Below are 18,009 nucleotides of genomic sequence, written 5' to 3'. Positions count from 1 at the left end.
CTTATTGTGGGAAACTTGTGGAAGGCTACCTGAAATGTTTGACCCAAGTTAAACAATTTAATGCAATGCTACCAAATACTAATTGAGTGTGTGAACTTCTGACCCACTGGGAATGTGATGAAATAAATAAAAGCTGAAATAAATCATTCTCTCTACTATTCTGACGTTTCACATTCGTAAAATAAAGTGGTGATCCTAACTGACCTAAAACGGAATTTTTACTAGGATTAAATGTCAGGAATTGTGAAATACTGAGTTTAAATGTATTTGGTTGAGGTGTATGTAAACTTCTGACTTCAACTATATATCTAATCATCACTGTATCAATGTAGGTCTAGTGATCAGTGTATTATAAAAAGACAACAGAACGCAGCAAGAAGAAAATAATACCGCTAATGCTTTATTAGTCTCCAACTTGTCACACATTATTGAACATGTACAAAATGGTTTAGAAATTAGCATATATATACCACAACAACCCAAAGAGTCCAACAATTACAGCGCTTGCAGCATCAGGGGGTTGGAAGGCCGGATGGTGACATCTTAATCTCTAGCCTATATCAGGGAATGACATTTTCACAATGTTACAAGATTGGGAACTCACAAACCCAGATATATACACGACACACACACTGCCTCCAGCCCAGAACACTTATATACGTTATATATATATATATAATATGATTTCCTTTACTATATATACACATTTTATGTAAACTAGCAGAATGGTTATTGATAGCATAAACATCATTTATTTAGTAGAGGATGTCTTAAGTCACTTGTCTTCACGGCGTAGCCTACATTCCAGCAACCGGTTTTCCTTGATGCTCCTTTTCCTCCTCCGTCTCTGGAGCTGCGGTCTCCTGTGGAACCTGATCTTTCACCTGCATCTCCGCGGGCTCCACTACCTCATTACCCTCTGAATCTCTCTTTGTCATTGTGTCCGCTTGGTCAAAGTAATCTTTCATGGCTTGTTCGTATAGCTCGTAAGGAAACTGTCCGTTCGCCTGAGATTGGGTGTTGCGTTTGCTGATCGTGCTGGGGTACTTAGTTAATATTTTGGCCGCCAGAAATGCCATCATCTCATCTTCGTCCGCCTCATCGTTGTCAGATTCTCTCTTAAAAGGCATCTTGTTGAGCTCCGACATAAATAAGTTTTCCCTTCGGCCGGATGAGGATGGGACTTTTGGAGCAGCCGCGGGAGGCGGCGCTGGTGCTGGTGCTAAAACTCTCGCCGGGGCGAGTGGTGCTGAAACTCTGGGAGGGGAAGGGGCACTCTTGAGCGGCCGCCGACTCACAGGATAGTCGTTACTGATGGTTTCCATTTCTACGATATTCAGGAAGTCTTCCTCGTCCATGTCTTCAGGAGCATTTTTGACTGGCAGTCTCCGGCTGTAGTATCTGATCTTCGGGTTGCTGCTGGTCCTGTAGCGGGGGATGGCTTGTGGGTGATGGTCTAGTTTTCTGATTTCCTCCGTGATCAGCATGTCAATAAGATCCTCAGGGGGGATGTGGAGTTTGAGGGAGATCTTTAACAGCTCGTTCAGGGCCCGGGGGTCCACCATGGGGTGACGGATTAGTCTCTTTTTTTGCTCTCCGGTTTGCCTCTTGGCTGTCTCATGTTCGCTCATTCCCAGCATCTTCAACAGGTAATAATCTACTGGTTTAGTATCTTCCTCTGGGTCCTCTTTATTCTGGCCTGCTCTGCGCTGCATCTGCATTCCGTCATCCTTCTCTTCCTCCTCCTTGTCATAGTTCTGCTGCAGAGCCCTGTCGAACTCCTCGTGGCTCCTGTTCACCACCTCCTCAGTCTCGACATTCTCCTCTACAGGAATCCACTCCTCCCCACCCGCCACATCCTCGTAGGCCAGGTTCCTTGGACTGAATAAATCGTCATCATCGTCAAAGATTTGGCGCTTCTGGTTGTTGGAGGTGGATGGTTTCCCCAGCTCTTTGAAGATGGATCGCAGGTTGTTGAGGCTCTGAGGGGTGTATTTTTCCTTCAGGTCCTCTGTGGCGCGCTTGGGGCTGTCTCTATCTTCCTCGTCCTCGAACATCAGCGGGTACTTCTTGTGCGGCCTCGGGAAGCCACTGTAGGCAGGCGTGTTCACGGGGCTGCCTGTGTTTGCTGAGGGGTGCCTGTGCACGCGGCGGTCATTCCCCGGCACCACAAGGGCGGGTCTGGGGGGACTAGCGAGCTGTTCCTGGAGGGTCCTGAGCAAGGCTCTCACCAACTGCTCAGCCGGGATGTCCTGCTGCCTCTGGGCCGGCGGGGAGGACTGCCTTTCGGGTGTGCCTTCACCCTGGAGAGAGGTGAGCTGCAGGAGGATGCGGAACTTCTCGACCTCATCATAGTCTTTTGTTGGCTCCTCTCTCTCTTGGCCCCCGTCTGTCCGCTGTTTCAGGCTCTCGATGTACTCCAGGGCTTTGATCATGTCGGAGCTGGGCGGGTAGACGGCGGGTTGCAGTTCTTCGGCCTCCCCGCCTCTGAGCCTGTGGTGGCGAGGGCGGGACGCGCCCTGCACAGAGAATGCATGGAGGAGGAGGAAAGCGAGAACAACAGCTTTTCCTGTGGATAGTTTAAAGAGTGACAGCATCTTATTGCAGCCTAGAGAGAGAGAGAGACAAAGGGATGAGTTCAATACAATGATATGCCTGAACACAGGGGCGTCAGGCACCCATTATTTTAGAGGGGGCACAAAGTATTTGAAGATGGGGGGGTTGGAGAATTTAACATTTTTCAACACCTGAAACAGCTCTTTCCTGCAATCTAGAGCCATAATCATTATTTTTCTGCATAGGTTATCTAAGCAGGCCTCTTTACCTGTTCAATTATCATTTTAATAAATGATGCACATTGATTCTGTAGCCCTTTCCTGCAGTCAAATTACCTAGGGTGGAATGTCATTCATTTTTTTCATAATTTTTCATAATTTCATAATTAAAAACCCGCCGAAAATCCAGTGTTTTTATATTAAACGGTTTTGTTATATTTCAGTCTTCTGTGATGTATATAAAGTGTAATATTGGGAAGCAAACTCAAAATGGAATACATTTCAACCCTATATATGACATGGTACAGGTGTCTTCTTTTTTGTAAGCCCATAACCATGTGTGTGAGGTGTATACTTTTGTTTCAAAGTAGATTTGTTTAAGACCCTGATTTAGCCCACTGCAGTCCAGTTAAGAACTGTTATGCTTTAGGAGTTTAGTACAACTACCACACTTGTATATTGTATCACAGCCCACGAATTAAAGCATTTTTTTGTGTTTTCTGAAGTTTAGCAGCCTTGCCAGAAGGCATGCTAGCTAAGATACAGATAACTGTCAAAATAAAGGAAACACTTGAGTGTATGAGGGGAAAACAAGTGTATTGAAAGCAGGTGCTTCCACACAAGTGTGGTTCCTGAGTTAATTAAGCAATTAACATTACATCATGCTTAGTAGGGTCATGTATAAAATTTGCTCATTATTTTGGCTACCATGGCTAGAAGAAGAGATCTCTGTGAATTTGAAAGAGTGGTCTCAAAGGAGCATAGGGGGTTTAAAGTCAGTCAGTCAGTCAGTCAGTCAGTCAGTCAGTCAGTCACCTGATCTCACTTATGGGATTCTGGAGTAGCACCTGAGATGGCGTTTTCAGCCACATCAACAGAACACCAAATTATGGAATTTCTCAGAAGAATGGTGTCGTGTCCCTCCAATTGATTTCCAGATACATGTTGAATCTATGCCAAGGCACATTGAAGCTGTTCTGGTGGCACTTTATGTTGGTGTTTCCTTTATTTGGGCAGTTATCTGTACTTAGACTAGCTATTTTTACTTGATTGATAGTTTGAAATGGCTTGGTAGCTAGTTATGAGGTTGGGAGATTGGGAACCTATCTAGCTGGCTAGCTAAAGCCAACTTCATAAAATTGCTAGGTGGCTGGTATTACAAAGAAACAACAAAACAGAGTTTTTATTTATTCATCAATAAGGAATAAATAGACTGCATAGCTTGATCAAATGAATTTACAAACATACATCCTGCAAGTCCTGCCCATCACCGGCAGCTAAAATCAAATCAAACGCTCCTCCACTGATGATACTGTCTGTATGCACTAGAGTATCTAGCATCCTGTCTTGCATATCTTTGCTCCATGGTGCACCTTGGAAGGAACCACTTACTAGGGAGGGTGTGCCCCCTCCGCAAAATACCAAAATACACTGACAGATCTTTTTATAAGTAATGATGATAAAACATGGGCTTAAAAATGAAGTTTAGTAATTAATTCAACATCTGAAAACCCCCCTATGGACTGCATTTTAATTAAATGTCCCCAATGTTTGAGCAGAATCTCAGTTCATTGATAACCCATAGACTATTTATTCAATGCACAAATTATACAAAGTTGGAGAAGTGCGCTATATTTGCGAATCATTCTATTTTAAATGACTATAGCCTACATCACAGGATGAGTCACTGGCCGTTGTCAGGGCAACCTTTAGCTTGTGGCTGCCTTTCTCCAAACCGTAATCTCTATTAAAACTCATATTAATAAACCAATTTCGCGAGGGATAGAATCAAAATTACTTCACATCGCAATTTTGCCCAGTGACAAAATACATGAATAGACTATTTGACATTCATCACAACAACACACAGCTATCACTTATTCAAATAAATTCCAAGTGATTGCCGAGATCTGATAAGAGATGAGAACTTGAGGAGGAGAGATGAGGAGAGTCAAAATCAAAACATGGAATGCTAGAAAGCCCACACATGAACCTACAAAACATCTTTGTTTGAGACATGCTACAAATCATACGCATGAATTTTTACCTTTGGCAAGATGCTCAGACCGCAGTAGTGAACGTGTATAGCATCTCCTCCCAGTCTTAGGACGAGCGGTTCTGTTTTCAGCACCAGGACAGCTCCCAGCGATATATGAAGCAACACCTGATCCGCGCGTCATCACAGCAGCACGCACGCAATAACCAGTCTTTGGAAATCCATAATTATACAGTATTTAGGCTTATGATATGGCATGCTAAGACTGCTAATGTGCTAAAAATATATATGGATGTTGTCTGTTTCTAGCTGTATCAATTCTTATCTAAGCCCTATTCATAATTCCCATTGAAAAAGTGGTGGGCTATTTTTGGGAAAATGCTTGTACCAATTAGCTTTGTGAAGGCCAATAACTATCAATTTGACAACACTTCGTATAGCATTTAATTGTGTGGCTTCATTTACCACACCATTCAGATTGCAAATCTTGTATTTGCTAATGAGGCACACATTTACTCAGCAACTAATTAGCTTGTTTATTGACATCCATTGCAATGATTTGCACTAATGGGATTACAAGAACAACAAGGGTGTTGACGTATTATATCCTATTATATCAGTCCCTCTCAGGAGACAAGGGGTTAAATCCCCAGCGATGACTCACTCACTGAACCCACCACCGAGGAACGCCGAAATCCCTGTCGCAGTTCACTCTCGCTCTCTCTCTCTCTCTCTCCCTATCTCCCTCCCTCCTCCCCCCGCGGAGGAGCGATGCCGGTAAAATATAAACGCAACATGTAAAGTGTTGGTCCCATGTTCCATGAGCTGAAACATGGGACCAACACACAAAAAAAGCTTATTTCTCTCAAATTTTGTGCACACAATTTTTTATTTTCCTCGTATGCATTTCTCCTTTGCCAAAATAATTAATCCACCTGACATATGTGGTTTATCAAGAAGCTGATTAAACAGCATGATCATTACACAGGTGAACCTTGTGCTGGGTATTAAAGGCCACTCTAAAATGTGCAGTTTTGGCAGCACATGTAACCATTCCAGCCCCGGACTTCCACATCTGGCTTCTTCACCTGTGGGATCGTTATTTAAATCAACTGATTTCTTTATATGAACTCAGTAAAATCGTTGAAATTGTTGCATGTTCCATATTTTTGTTCAGTATACATTTTTTACAGGAAGTGTATCCCTGAAAATAATCAGAACTCATGTAAACATAACAGTTTTGAAAACATAGCTTGTCCAAAATAAGTGGTCTCTTGGCACAACTTACGTATGGGGTAAATTGAGCATAAAGAAGGGTAAGTTGAACCGCCTTGGGGTAAGTGGGTGATGCTATACTGTGACTGCTGGTAGGTAAACATTTAATTCAGATCTCTCTGCTCAATATCACTTACCCTTCCATTTCTCTGCTACTATACACTGAATGTAAAAAACATGAAGAACACCTTCCAAATTATGGGTGGGGTGGGGGTGTTTGCAACTTAATATTTGGAAGGTGTTCTTCATGGTTTGTACACTCAGTCTATAGTAGCAGAGAAATAGAAGGGTAATTGATATGGAACATAGAGATCTGAATTAAATGTTGACCTACCAGCACCCAATCACACCTTTCATGCACACTTCTCAGTGGTTGATATAAATAGTCAGTTAAGAACAAATTCTTATTTCCAATGATGGCCTTGGAACAGTGGGTTAATTGCCTTGATGTCACGCCCTGACCTTAGAGATCTTTTATTCTCTATTTTGAGTTAGGTCGGAGTGTGACTAGGGTTGGCATTCTAGTTTTGTTTTTTCTATGTTGGCATGGTAAGGTTCCTAATCAGAGGCAGCTGTCTATCGTTGTCTTCTGATTCGGGATCCTATTTAGGCAGCCTTTTCCCACCTGTTTGTTGTGGGATCTTGTTTGTGTGTAGTTGCCTGTGAGCACTGCATTTGACTTCACGTTTAGTTTGTTTTGTATTGTTTCATTAATTAATAAACATGTGGAACTCTGCGCACACTGCGCCTTCTACAAACGATCGTGACAGAAGATCCCACCACTCCAGGACCAAGCAGCGTGCCCAGGAGGAGCAGGTATCCTGGGCTTGGGAGGAGATCTGGAAGTTAAGGGCATCCTGGACTTGGAAGGAAGTAATGGCAGGAGGCGAAAGCCTGCCATGGAAGCAGGCTGAAGCAGCGAAGGAAGGTCAGCGACAACACCGGGGTTCGCGGCCACGGCATAGGCCCAAGAAGCAGCCTCAACATTTTTGGTGGAGGGGCACACAGGGTGGTCGGTGGAGCCGAGGTGTGAACCAGAGCCAGTCTGGGAGAGGAAGGTGAACTTGGAGGGGAGTGAAGGGAGTGAATCAAAGACAGTCAGTGAGTTGATGGGGAAATTGGAGGAGAGAGTTATGAGAGAGCTGTTGTGTTGGTGCATGAGGTACGACATTCGCCCTCAGGACCGTGTCCTCAGTTTAATGCCACCCGAGTCAGCTCTCCGTACTTGTCCTGAGGAGCGTGCTAGCCATCTTTGTGAAGACTGTGCCGGCTCCACGCACCAGGTCTCCAGTACGCCTCCAGTACGTTGTCATCTGTCCAGGACACGTTGTGCCAGCTCTACGCTCCAGACCTCCAGTGCGCCTCCACAGCCCAGTACGTCCTGTGCCCCTCCACGCTCCAGGCCTCCTGTGCATCTCCCCAGCCCAGGTACGTCCTGTGCCGACTCCACGCTCCAGGCCTCCTGTGCGTCTCCCCAGCCCAGTACATCCTGTACCGGCTCCACGCACCCGGCCTCCAGGGCGTCTCGCCAGCCTGGTATGCCCTGTGCCAGCTCCACGCACCAGGCCTTCAGCGACGGTCTGCAGTCCAGAGCCTCCAGCGATGGTCTGCAGTCCAGAGCCTCCTGCGACGGTTCCCATCCGGGAGCCTCCAGCGACGGTTCCCACCCGGGAGCCTCCAGCGACGGTTCCCAGTCGGGAGCCTCAAGTGATGATCCATGGCCCGGAGCCTCCAGAGATGATCCATGGCCCGGAGCCTCCAGCGATGATCCATGGTCCGGAGCCTCTTGCGAGGGTTTCTGGTCCGGAGCCTCCAGCGAGGGTTCCTGGTCCGGAGTCCCCGGTGACGATCTACGGCCCGGAGCTGATCCACGGTCCGGAGCCTCTGGCAATGATCCACGGTCCGTGTCCTCCAGCGATGATCCAAGGCCCGGAGCCTCCAGCGATGATCCATGGTCTGGAGCCTCCTGCGAGGGTTCCCGGTCCGAGGCCTCCAGCGAGGGTTCCCGGTCCGGAGCCTCCTGCGAGGGTTCCCGGTCCGGAGCCTCCTGCGAGGGTTCCTGGTCCGGAGCCTCCTGCGAGGGTTCCTGGTCCGGAGTCCCCGGTGACGATCTACGGCCCGGAGCTGATCCACGGTCCGGAGCCTCTGGCGACGATCCACAGTCCGGTTCCTCCGGCGACGATCCCACGGCCCGGGTTCCTCTGGCGACAATCCACGGCCCAGAGTCCCCGGCGATGATCCATGGTCCGGTTCCTCCGGCGACGAACTACCTTAATAACCCTCACTAATCATGGAACTGTGATGACAACGGTCCTGTCATCATGAACCGTGTGCTAGGCTCCAGGTTTAAACTGTTATGTATGGTCTGAATTCCATAATAATTCAAAGAGGATACATGTCCCAAATGATTGCACAACTGTCACGTCTGCTCTCGCTCCCCCTCTCTGGCTCTCGAGGGCGCCATGCTGCCCATCATTACGCACACCTGTCACCATCGTTACGCGCATCAGCGCTTCATGGAACTCACCTGGACTCTATTACTTTATTGATTACCTCCCCTATATATGTCACTTCCTCAGTTTCTTCCATGTGTCTGCGTTATTGTCGTTGTGTTCCCCCTGTCCAGACGCTGGTCTTGTTTGTTTTATGTCGGTTATTTATTTAATGTTCACTCCCTTTACTTGCTTCTCGTCTCCCAGAATCTGTCCTCACAGAATGCAGACACCAATATTGGAAGCATCAGGGAGTTTTTTTCTTGGGTTGGTGACGTCGGGTCCGGGTGCCGCTGCCGAAGGAACCTCAGCTGGCTCTTCGGGCTTTCATGCCTTAGCTGGCTCATCAGGCCATCCCGCGTCATGTCTCAGCCGGCTCATCAGGCTCCCATCCTACATCATGTCTCAGCCGGCTCGTCAGGCTCCCATCCCACGTCATGTCTCAGCCGCCACGTCAGACTCCCACGCCTCAGCCGGCTCATCAGGCCATCCCACGTCTCAGCCGGCTCATCAGGCTCCCATCCTACATCATGTCTCAGCCGGCTTGTCGGGCTCCCACGCCTCAGCCGGCTCATCAGGCCATCCCACGTCATGTCTCAGCCGGCTCGTCAGGCTCCCATCCCACGTCATGTCTCAACCGGCACGTCGGGCTCCCACGCCTCGGCCCGGTCCGACAGGCTCGCCCAGGTGGGACGCTGGGTGGCGCCCCTAGAGGGTGGGTACTGTCATGCCTGCTCCCGCTCCCCCTCTCTGGCGCTCGAGAGCATAATTGTTGGACAGAAAGTTTGATTTTTGCAATGTTACGTAGATGCAAAAAAGCTGTCCTTGAAATGGTCTTGATATGTTCTTCAAAAGAGAGATCAGGGTCCAGAGTAACGCAGAGGTCCTTCACAGTTTTATTTGAGACGACTGTACAACCATCAAGATTAATTGTCAGATTCAACAGAAGATCTCTTTGTTTCTTGGGACCTAGAACAAGCATCTCTGTTTTGTCCGAGTTTAAAAGTAGAAAGTTTGCAGCCATCCACTTCCTTATGTCTGAAACACATGCTTCTAGCGAGGGCAATTTTGGGGCTTCACCATGTTTCATTGAAATGTACAGCTGTGTGTCATCCGCATAGCAGTGAAAGTTAACATTATGTTTTCGAATGACATCCCCAAGAGGTAAAATATATAGTAAAAACAATAGTGGTCCTAAAACGGAACCTTGAGGAACACCGAAATATTCAGTTGATTTGTCAGAGGACAAACCATTCACAGAGACAAACTGATATCTTTCCGACAGATAAGATCTAAACCAGGCCAGAACTTGTCCATGTAGACCAATTTGGGTTTCCAATCTCTCCAAAAGAATGTGGTGATTGATGGTATCAAAAGCAGCACTAAGGTCTAGGAGCACGAGGACAGATGCAGAGCCTCGGTCTGATGCCATTAAAAGGTCATTTACCACCTTCACAAGTGCAGTCTCAGTGCTATGATGGGGTCTAAAACCAGACTGAAGTATTTCGCCTTTTCAAATTTTTTTGAGAGGAATGGAAGATTCGATATAGGCCGATAGTTTTTTATATTTTCTGGGTCAAGGTTTGGCTTTTTCAAGAGAGGCTTTATTACTGCCACTTTTAGTGAGTTTGGTACACATCCGGTGGATAGAGAGCCGTTTATTATGTTCAACATAGGAGGGCCAAGCACAGGAAGCAGCTCTTTCAGTAGTTTAGTTGGAATGGGGTCCAATATGCAGCTTGAAGGTTTAGAGGCCAATCTGTTTTGGTACTTCCCTTATGCACTAAGCCTTTCCGTATTGGTACATGTTACTATACCACAGGTCAGTATAGTATAACGGTCTATCCTGCCCTCTATCCACCATTTATAGTGACAATAGTTGCAGGTGGATTGTTTGTCAATAGGCTAACTAGCAATCATACCACACATAAAAGCATTAAAGGTGCATACATTTTCTATATGAATAGACAAGAACAAATGGGAATAGCTGATAGGCAGTGAACAAGCCAGATGCATCATTCAGCATGAAAAAAACTGAAGACATGAAACACTCAGCTCAAAAAGCTCCTCTATTGATCGTGTTTAGGGACAATACGAGTATCCTTCCTAGACTATAGTAGCCTACAACACCACAATGCAACAAATAATGGCATTATTGTTTTCAAGTGAGTACAAAATTCTACTCTAGGCTGCAGGGGAAATGTCATTTGAATAACGGTGCAAAAGCCCTGTGATTTGAACGTTTCATTATATTTGGATCAGTTGTGGGTCTACTCTTGACAGTTCATAAGGTCTAGAAAGGCACAGTAGCAGGTCAGTCTGGCTGTATTTTTACTTCTGACACTGAATGCGCTGTCTGTTTCAGATCATCATTCTCCCAAGTCCTCCTATAATAATGTGGCCACATACTGTAGAGTATGCTCCCGGCAGGCCTAGTTATTCAGGAAAGCTTAATGAGCACCCTGCCTCCTCTCCAATCCGAGTGGCTATTCTTCGCTCACCTAGAACCTAACGCTTCAATATAGCCTAAATATTTATTATTTCACTTTTAAAATGTATTACCGTTTATATGTGGGATAAACACAACCATTCACAATGTTTTAATCTGATTAGGCTACTTCAAAAGTCTCATGTATGCATGCGCACATTCATGATACTGCCACCACCGTGGCATGGCCAAATGCAGGATGCTGTGCAACAGGTAGGATGCCATTTTGGAACTTACATTTTTAATCATTTGTTTTATTATATATAATTGTTATTATTGTAAGCACATTTATAAATCAAAACCAGTTTTTTAAATATGCAAAACCCATTTTGTTTAATTCTGTTAACATTTTCATTGGCTAAATTAGATCTGTTTTTTTTAATTGTGTGCTCCTTTATTTAGTTTAAGATGGGTTATAAGTAGGTCTGTTGGGAATGCTAGGCACTTGCCTTTGTTGACAATTGCTGCTGTTTAGCAATTTTCTTTGGCCAAATTAAGTTCCAACTGTAATGCTGAGTTTGCCGCAATATAATAGCCTGCTCATACATTCTCTATAAACATTGGCTTGACTTACTTTGATATTACCCTGTGGTGTATCTATTACTAAACTGTAGCTACTAAAAGCCTCTGATATGAAGGCAGAGGGCACCGGAGCTCCAACTGACTCCGCCAGTTGAACTTGAGGTGAGGAAGAATGTTTCAGGCCTACCAGCTTCTCTTCTTTCAGGAGAAATAAAACCAGAATGGGCAAATTAAGTTATACATTCAATATCTTGACACACAGGTCCATGTGTGCATGCATGCAAACATTTGTACATGTTTATTTCACCTTTCTTTAACCAGGTAGGCTAGTTGAGAACAAGTTCTCATTTACAACTGCGACCAAATCAGTTTGAAATCAATTTAAAATAATCTGCTTTGGGACATCACAAGGACCTCTTATAGCTGGTTGATCCAAGTCTTAATGGAGGTAAGAAATGTGTTGTGTTATAGAATACAGTAGACACCTAAGCCTATAGGTGTATGCATGCAATGCCTTGATGAATTTAGTGTTCAAATCTCCTGCAGCTGAACTGTGCGCCAAGTCAGATCTGAATGCATATTGATGCCCGGTAAATTTGTCAAATGTCTGGTAAATGTAAAATCTTCCTGGTCACGTTGTCTGGAGCCAAATTGCCCTAAAGAAAACGTTGTAATGTTCATATTGTTTATATGCAGATTTTAGAATATTTTCATAAATCTGTTGCCAATTGGATGGAAACCTAGACAACCTAAAGACTGTGGCAAGTGAGCTAGTCCAGTGTCACTTTTATTATGCCTGCAATCATGGTTCACCAGCATCCCTAAACATCTGAAGAATAAGCTACAGATTAGTGTTAAATATTTTTCCAAATAATCAATTTTCTCCTGGCTAACCTGGTATTTCCGGCCCAAACCGGATGTGTCATTCTAAAGCATATGTCTGGATATGATTAGAGCTTTGTTCGGCATGAAAATGCAAAACTGATGCTACCGGAGCATACATTAAATACATTTTATGGTCCCTACATTAAAGACATTGTTACGGTTTTCTTCCGATGAAGGAGAATCGGACCAAAATGGAGCGTGGTTAATTCGATACATCTTTAATGAAGATGAAACACGAACAATACAAAAACAATAAATGTAACGTGAAAACCAAAACAGCCTAAACTGGTGCAAACTAACACAGAGACAGGAACAATCACCCACCAAACACTCAAAGAATATGGCTGCCTAAATATGGTTCCCAATCAGAGACAACGATAAACACCTGCCTCTGATTGAGAACCACTCCAGACAGCCATAGACTATACTAGAAAACCCCACTAAGCCACAATCCCAATACCTACAAAAAAAACAAGACAAAACATACCACATAATAAACCCATGTCACACCCTGTCCTAACCAAAATAATAAAGAAAACACAGAATACTAAGACCAGGGCGTGACAGAAATTTTATGAGCCCAACCCCAAATTATTGTGCCTTTATCCAATGCATAACCTATGATAGACTACCGCACATTAGCACAACAGAAAAACATAAAGCCCATAGATGTAGCTATGCTCTCCTGGGTAAGTAAATGAAACAAGCTCCAGTAAGCTTATATTTTTTAGTATGTACTGTATTGTATTATACTGTGTTATATGGACTGAAATTACGCACCTTTTTCAAACCATGAACCTGGGTGACAACATGTGATGCTGGTGCAGGACATGAGGCCTGCAAAGATACAAGGGCCTATTTTACATTTTTATGATTAGTAGGCTGATGCAGGTATACCTTTCATAATGTTTCTCCTAAATGTTGTGCGACGTGCGTATTAGCCAACCTCCTCTTTCTCTATTGTTGCTTCATTGCTTCCTTGCTTTCAGCAGTTAGCCTAAATGTAATGTTTAGGTGTCCTGATCTTCATCATTGTAATGGCATGCTTGAATAATATAGGACTAGGATAGGATGCAGATGGAATGTTTACGGGTCTGAACTGCTATAGCCTACAGCCATCCCGTGTTCTCAATATGCCATCCCATCTGGTTTGCACTTAGTGGAACTATCATTTTTTTTTCACCAGGACAATGACCCAAAACACAACTCCAGTCAGTGTAAGGGCTATTTGACCAAGGAGTGTAATGGAGTGCTTTATCGGATGACCTGGCCTCCACAATCAGCCAACCTTAACCCAATTTGAGATGGTTTGGGATGAGTTGGACTGCAGAGTGAAGGAAAAGCAGCTAACAAGTGCTCAGTATATGTGGGAAATCCTTCAAGACTCCTTGGTCAAATAGCCCTTACACAGCCTGGAGGTGTGTTTTGGGTCATTGTCCTGTTGAAAAACAAATGATAGTCCCACTAACCAGATGGGATGGCGTATTGCTGCAGAATGCTGCGGTAGCCATAATGGTTGTGTTCCTTGAATTCTAAATAAATCACAGACAGTGTCACCAGAAAATCACCCCCACACCATCACACCTCCTCCTCCATGCTTCACAGTGGGAACCACATGTGCGGAGGTCATCCGTTCACCTACTCTGCATCTCAGAAAGTCACGGCGGTTGGAGCCAAAAATTGCAAATTTGGATTCATCAGGCCCGTCTAATGTCCATTGCTTGTGTTTCTTGGCCCAAGCAAGTCTCTTCTTATTATTGGTGTCCTTTAGTAGTGGTTTCTTTGCAGCAATTCGACCATGGCTTGATTCACGCAGTCTCCTCTGAACAGTTGATGTTGAGATGTGTCTGTTACTTGAACACTTTGAAGCATTTATTTGGGCTGCAATCTCAGGTGCAGTTACCTCTAATGAACTTATCCTCTGCAGCAGAGGTAACTCTGGGTCTTCCCTTCCTGTGGCCTCATGAAAGCCAGTTTGAGGGTGCTTGAGGGTTTTTGCGACTGCACTTAAATAAACTTTCAAAATGTTCCACATTGCCTGACCTTCATGTCTTAAAGTAATGATGGACTGTCATTTCTCTTTGCTTATTTGAGCTGTTCTTGCCATAATATGGACTTGGTCTTTTAACAAATAGGTCTATCTTCTGTATACCATCCCAACCTTGTCACAACACAACTGATTGGCTCAAATGCATTAAGAAGAAAATACATTCCACAAATGAACTTTTAACAAGACACACCTGTTAAATAAAATGCATTCCAAGTGACTACCGTATGAAGCTGGTTGAGAGAATGCCAAGAGTGCGCAAAGCTGTCATCAAGGCAAAGGGTGGCTACTTTGAAGAATCTAAAATATATTTTGATTTGTTTAACACTTTTTGGTTACAATATGATTCCATATGTGTTATTTCATAGTTTTGATGTTTTCACTATTATTATACCATGTAGAAAGTAGTAAAAATAAAGAAAAACCCATGAACGAGTAGGTGTGTCCAAACTTTTGACTGGTACTGTAGACTGTAGCTTGTTATCAATGCTGGTTGTTAGCTTGCATAACTGATATGTGTATAATTACAAGAGACACATGTTTTGTGGATAATATTTACATTTATAGTGGGTGAGCTCCATTCCTGACAGGCTGATCAGATTCAATGTCAACCTCAGAGGCTAATAAGTCAGGATGCTGCCTTGTAGGCAGTTTCATAGGTTAAGCTCCTTGCAGGCAGATTAGCTGTCAGAGCTTTATAGGCTGATGCATATAATCCCGAGTGGGTGAGCTCTATTCCTGGAAGGCTGGTCAGATTCAATAGCAGCCTCAGAGGTTGATAAATCAGGATGCTGCCTTCTAGGCTATTTCATATGTACGGCCCCTTGCAGACAGCCTACAAGGCAGCCTCTGAGGCTGCTATAGAATCTGATCAGCCTGCCAGGAATAGAGCTCACCCAGTCTTGATCAGTGGGGGGGTGCGGAGGTAAAATAACTGGGGAAACCAAACCAGTAAAAAATACATATTGAAACCAATGATGTGGTAATTACATTGTTTTCTCAATAACCCATTCCTTCATACGTCACCATGATATACAATAAGGCAGAGACAACAAAAAGACAATAGTCACTCAGTGATGGAATAAATTTAAAACTACACATATGTTTGATTCATCACAAAACCGGAGAACAACTTCTGTCCCGTGAATTCCACAAAGCAAATATTGCATGTAACAAGCAGTTAGGCCTACATGACCTACAGCATGGTCAAGCAAGTTAATGTTTTCAACAGTTTACTAAGGGCTCGTAAATTCACTCTGGCTATCTACTCCATTTTCAGAGCACTCTCATCTGAGTGTGCCAGAGCACAGAATAACTTGAGTTTACTAACACGCAACATCCGTTGAATATGACCGGTGTCAGTAAACGTCGCCAAAAAAAACATAATTCAATTGTTGCCAGCAGCACAATTACCATCACTAACACTCTAGATAAGATGAAAATAGCCTAACCAGCTCTGCTAGGGTGAGTAAAAGGGTCAGAGTGAGGTGTTCTCTCATTTGTGTCTGGGAGTAGCTAGCAAGCTAGCCAGCTTTAGCCAGTTAGCTTGGGTGCTTGACAGCCATTGAGAGGTCAGAACGCTCGGATCAGTGTTCGCGCGGAACACGCTGAGATCGAAAGGCTCTGAACTTACAAACAGACAATCTGATAACCCTCTGAATTTACGAACGAACAAAAGCACACGCTGACACACTGGAGGTAATTTACAAACACACCCTAAACAACTTCTGATTTAGAACCACAGAGTTAACGCAAGTCAGCACAAAGACAACAGGAACACTGCCTCCTCTATTTCAGCACCTTTTCAACTTAAACATTTAAGCATCATCAGATCAACTACGCAATATGAATAGTTTAATACAGTGAAAAAAACCCATCAAGATACCAAAAACAATTTAGTCCAATCGATGTTGTATTCAGACCCCTTCACTTTTTCCACATTTTGTTAAGGCTAGGGGGCGGTATTTTCACGTCCAGATGAAAAGGGTTCCCAAAGTAAACTGCCTGCTACTCGGGCCCAGAAGCTAGGATATGCATATAAGTAGATTTGGATACAAACCACTCTGAAGTTTCTAAAACTGTTTGAATGATGTCTGTGAGTATAACAGAACCTATTTGGCAGGCGAAACCCCGAGGACAAACCAACCAGGATTTTATTTTTTTGAGGTCACTCTATTTTCAATGGGTTTTCTATGGAGATCTAGATTTCTAAGGCACTTGCTTGCAGTTTCTATCGCTTCCACTGGATGTCAATAGTCTTTAGAAATTGGTTGATGTTTTCCTTTGTGTAATGAAGCAGTATTGCTGTTCAGAACGAGGGTCGAGTGAAGTGTACTGTTTGTTAGAGGCGCGTGACCTGAAGGCACACTCCACTTTGTTTTCGTCTGGTATTGAACGCAGTTTATTCTGTCTTAAGTTTTATAGATTATTTACGTAAAAAAATACCTAAAGTTGTATTAGGAAAGTTTGGACAAAGATTACAGGTAACTTATGAGATATTTTGTAGTCATGTTGCACGAGTTGGAACCGGTGTTTTCTGTATCAAACGCACCAAATAAATGGACATTTATATAATGACTGAATTAATCGAACAAAAGGACCATTTGTGATGTTTATGGGACATATTGAAGTGCCAACAAGAGAAGATCTTCAAAGGTAAGGCATGAATTATATCGTTATTTCTGAGTTTTCTGAGCCTGTCGGGATGAAATATGATTGTCTGTGTTTGTTTTTTATTTTTTTATTTTTTTATTTCACCTTTATTTAACCAGGTAGGCAAGTTGAGAACAAGTTCTCATTTACAATTGCGACCTGGCCAAGTTAAAGCAAAGCAGTTCAACACATACAACGACACAGAGTTACACATGGAGTAAAACAAACATACAGTCAGTAATAAAGTAGAAAAATAAGTATATATACAATGTGAGCAAATGAGGTGAGATAAGGGAGGTGAAGGCAAAAAAAGGCCATGGTGGCAAAGTAAATACAATATAGCAAGTAAAACACTGGAATGGTAGATTTGCAGTGGAAGAATGTGCAAAGTAGAAATAAAAATAATGGGGTGCAAAGGAGCAAAATAAATACATAAATTAAATACAGTAGGGAAAGAGGTAGTTGTTTGGGCTAAATTATAGGTGGGCTATGTACAGGTGCAGTAATCTGTGAGCTGCTCTGACAGTTGGTGCTTAAAGCTAGTGAGGGAGATAAGTGTTTCCAGTTTCAGAGATTTTTGTAGTTCGTTCCAGTCATTGGCAGCAGAGAACTGGAAGGAGAGGCGGCCAAAGAAAGAATTGGTTTTGGGGGTGACTAGAGAGATATACCTGCTGGAGCGTGTGCTACAGGTGGGAGATGCTATGGTGACCAGCGAGCTGAGATAAGGGGGGACTTTACCTAGCAGGGTCTTGTAGATGACATGGAGCCAGTGGGTTTGGCGACGAGTATGAAGCGAGGGCCAGCCAACGAGAGCGTACAGGTCGCAATGGTGGGTAGTATATGGGGCTTTGGTGACAAAACGGATTGCACTGTGATAG

The 18,009-nt window shown here is 43.9% G+C and overlaps 1 protein-coding gene across 1 annotated transcript; it reads right to left on the bottom strand.

Annotated features, from left to right (window-relative positions):
- Window positions 1-377: 377 nt before the first annotated feature.
- LOC110508337 (secretogranin-2b) lies at window positions 378-4,954 on the bottom strand. Its single transcript, XM_021588787.3, has 2 exons — window positions 4,822-4,954; window positions 378-2,608 (listed from the first exon to the last, which is right to left on the bottom strand). Exons 1-2 carry the CDS (start codon window positions 4,952-4,954, stop codon window positions 798-800), a joined length of 1,944 nt encoding a protein of 647 aa, XP_021444462.3. The 3' UTR covers window positions 378-797.
- Between the last annotated feature and the right edge of the window lie 13,055 nt (window positions 4,955-18,009).

This window comes from Oncorhynchus mykiss, chromosome 28 (genome assembly GCF_057628025.1).
Source record: "Oncorhynchus mykiss isolate SJ-2025 chromosome 28, ASM5762802v1, whole genome shotgun sequence".
NCBI classification, from domain to species: Eukaryota; Metazoa; Chordata; class Actinopteri; order Salmoniformes; family Salmonidae; genus Oncorhynchus; species Oncorhynchus mykiss.
The sequence above is the reverse complement of the archived record's forward strand: the minus strand, read 5'-3'. Positions and strand labels throughout refer to the sequence as shown.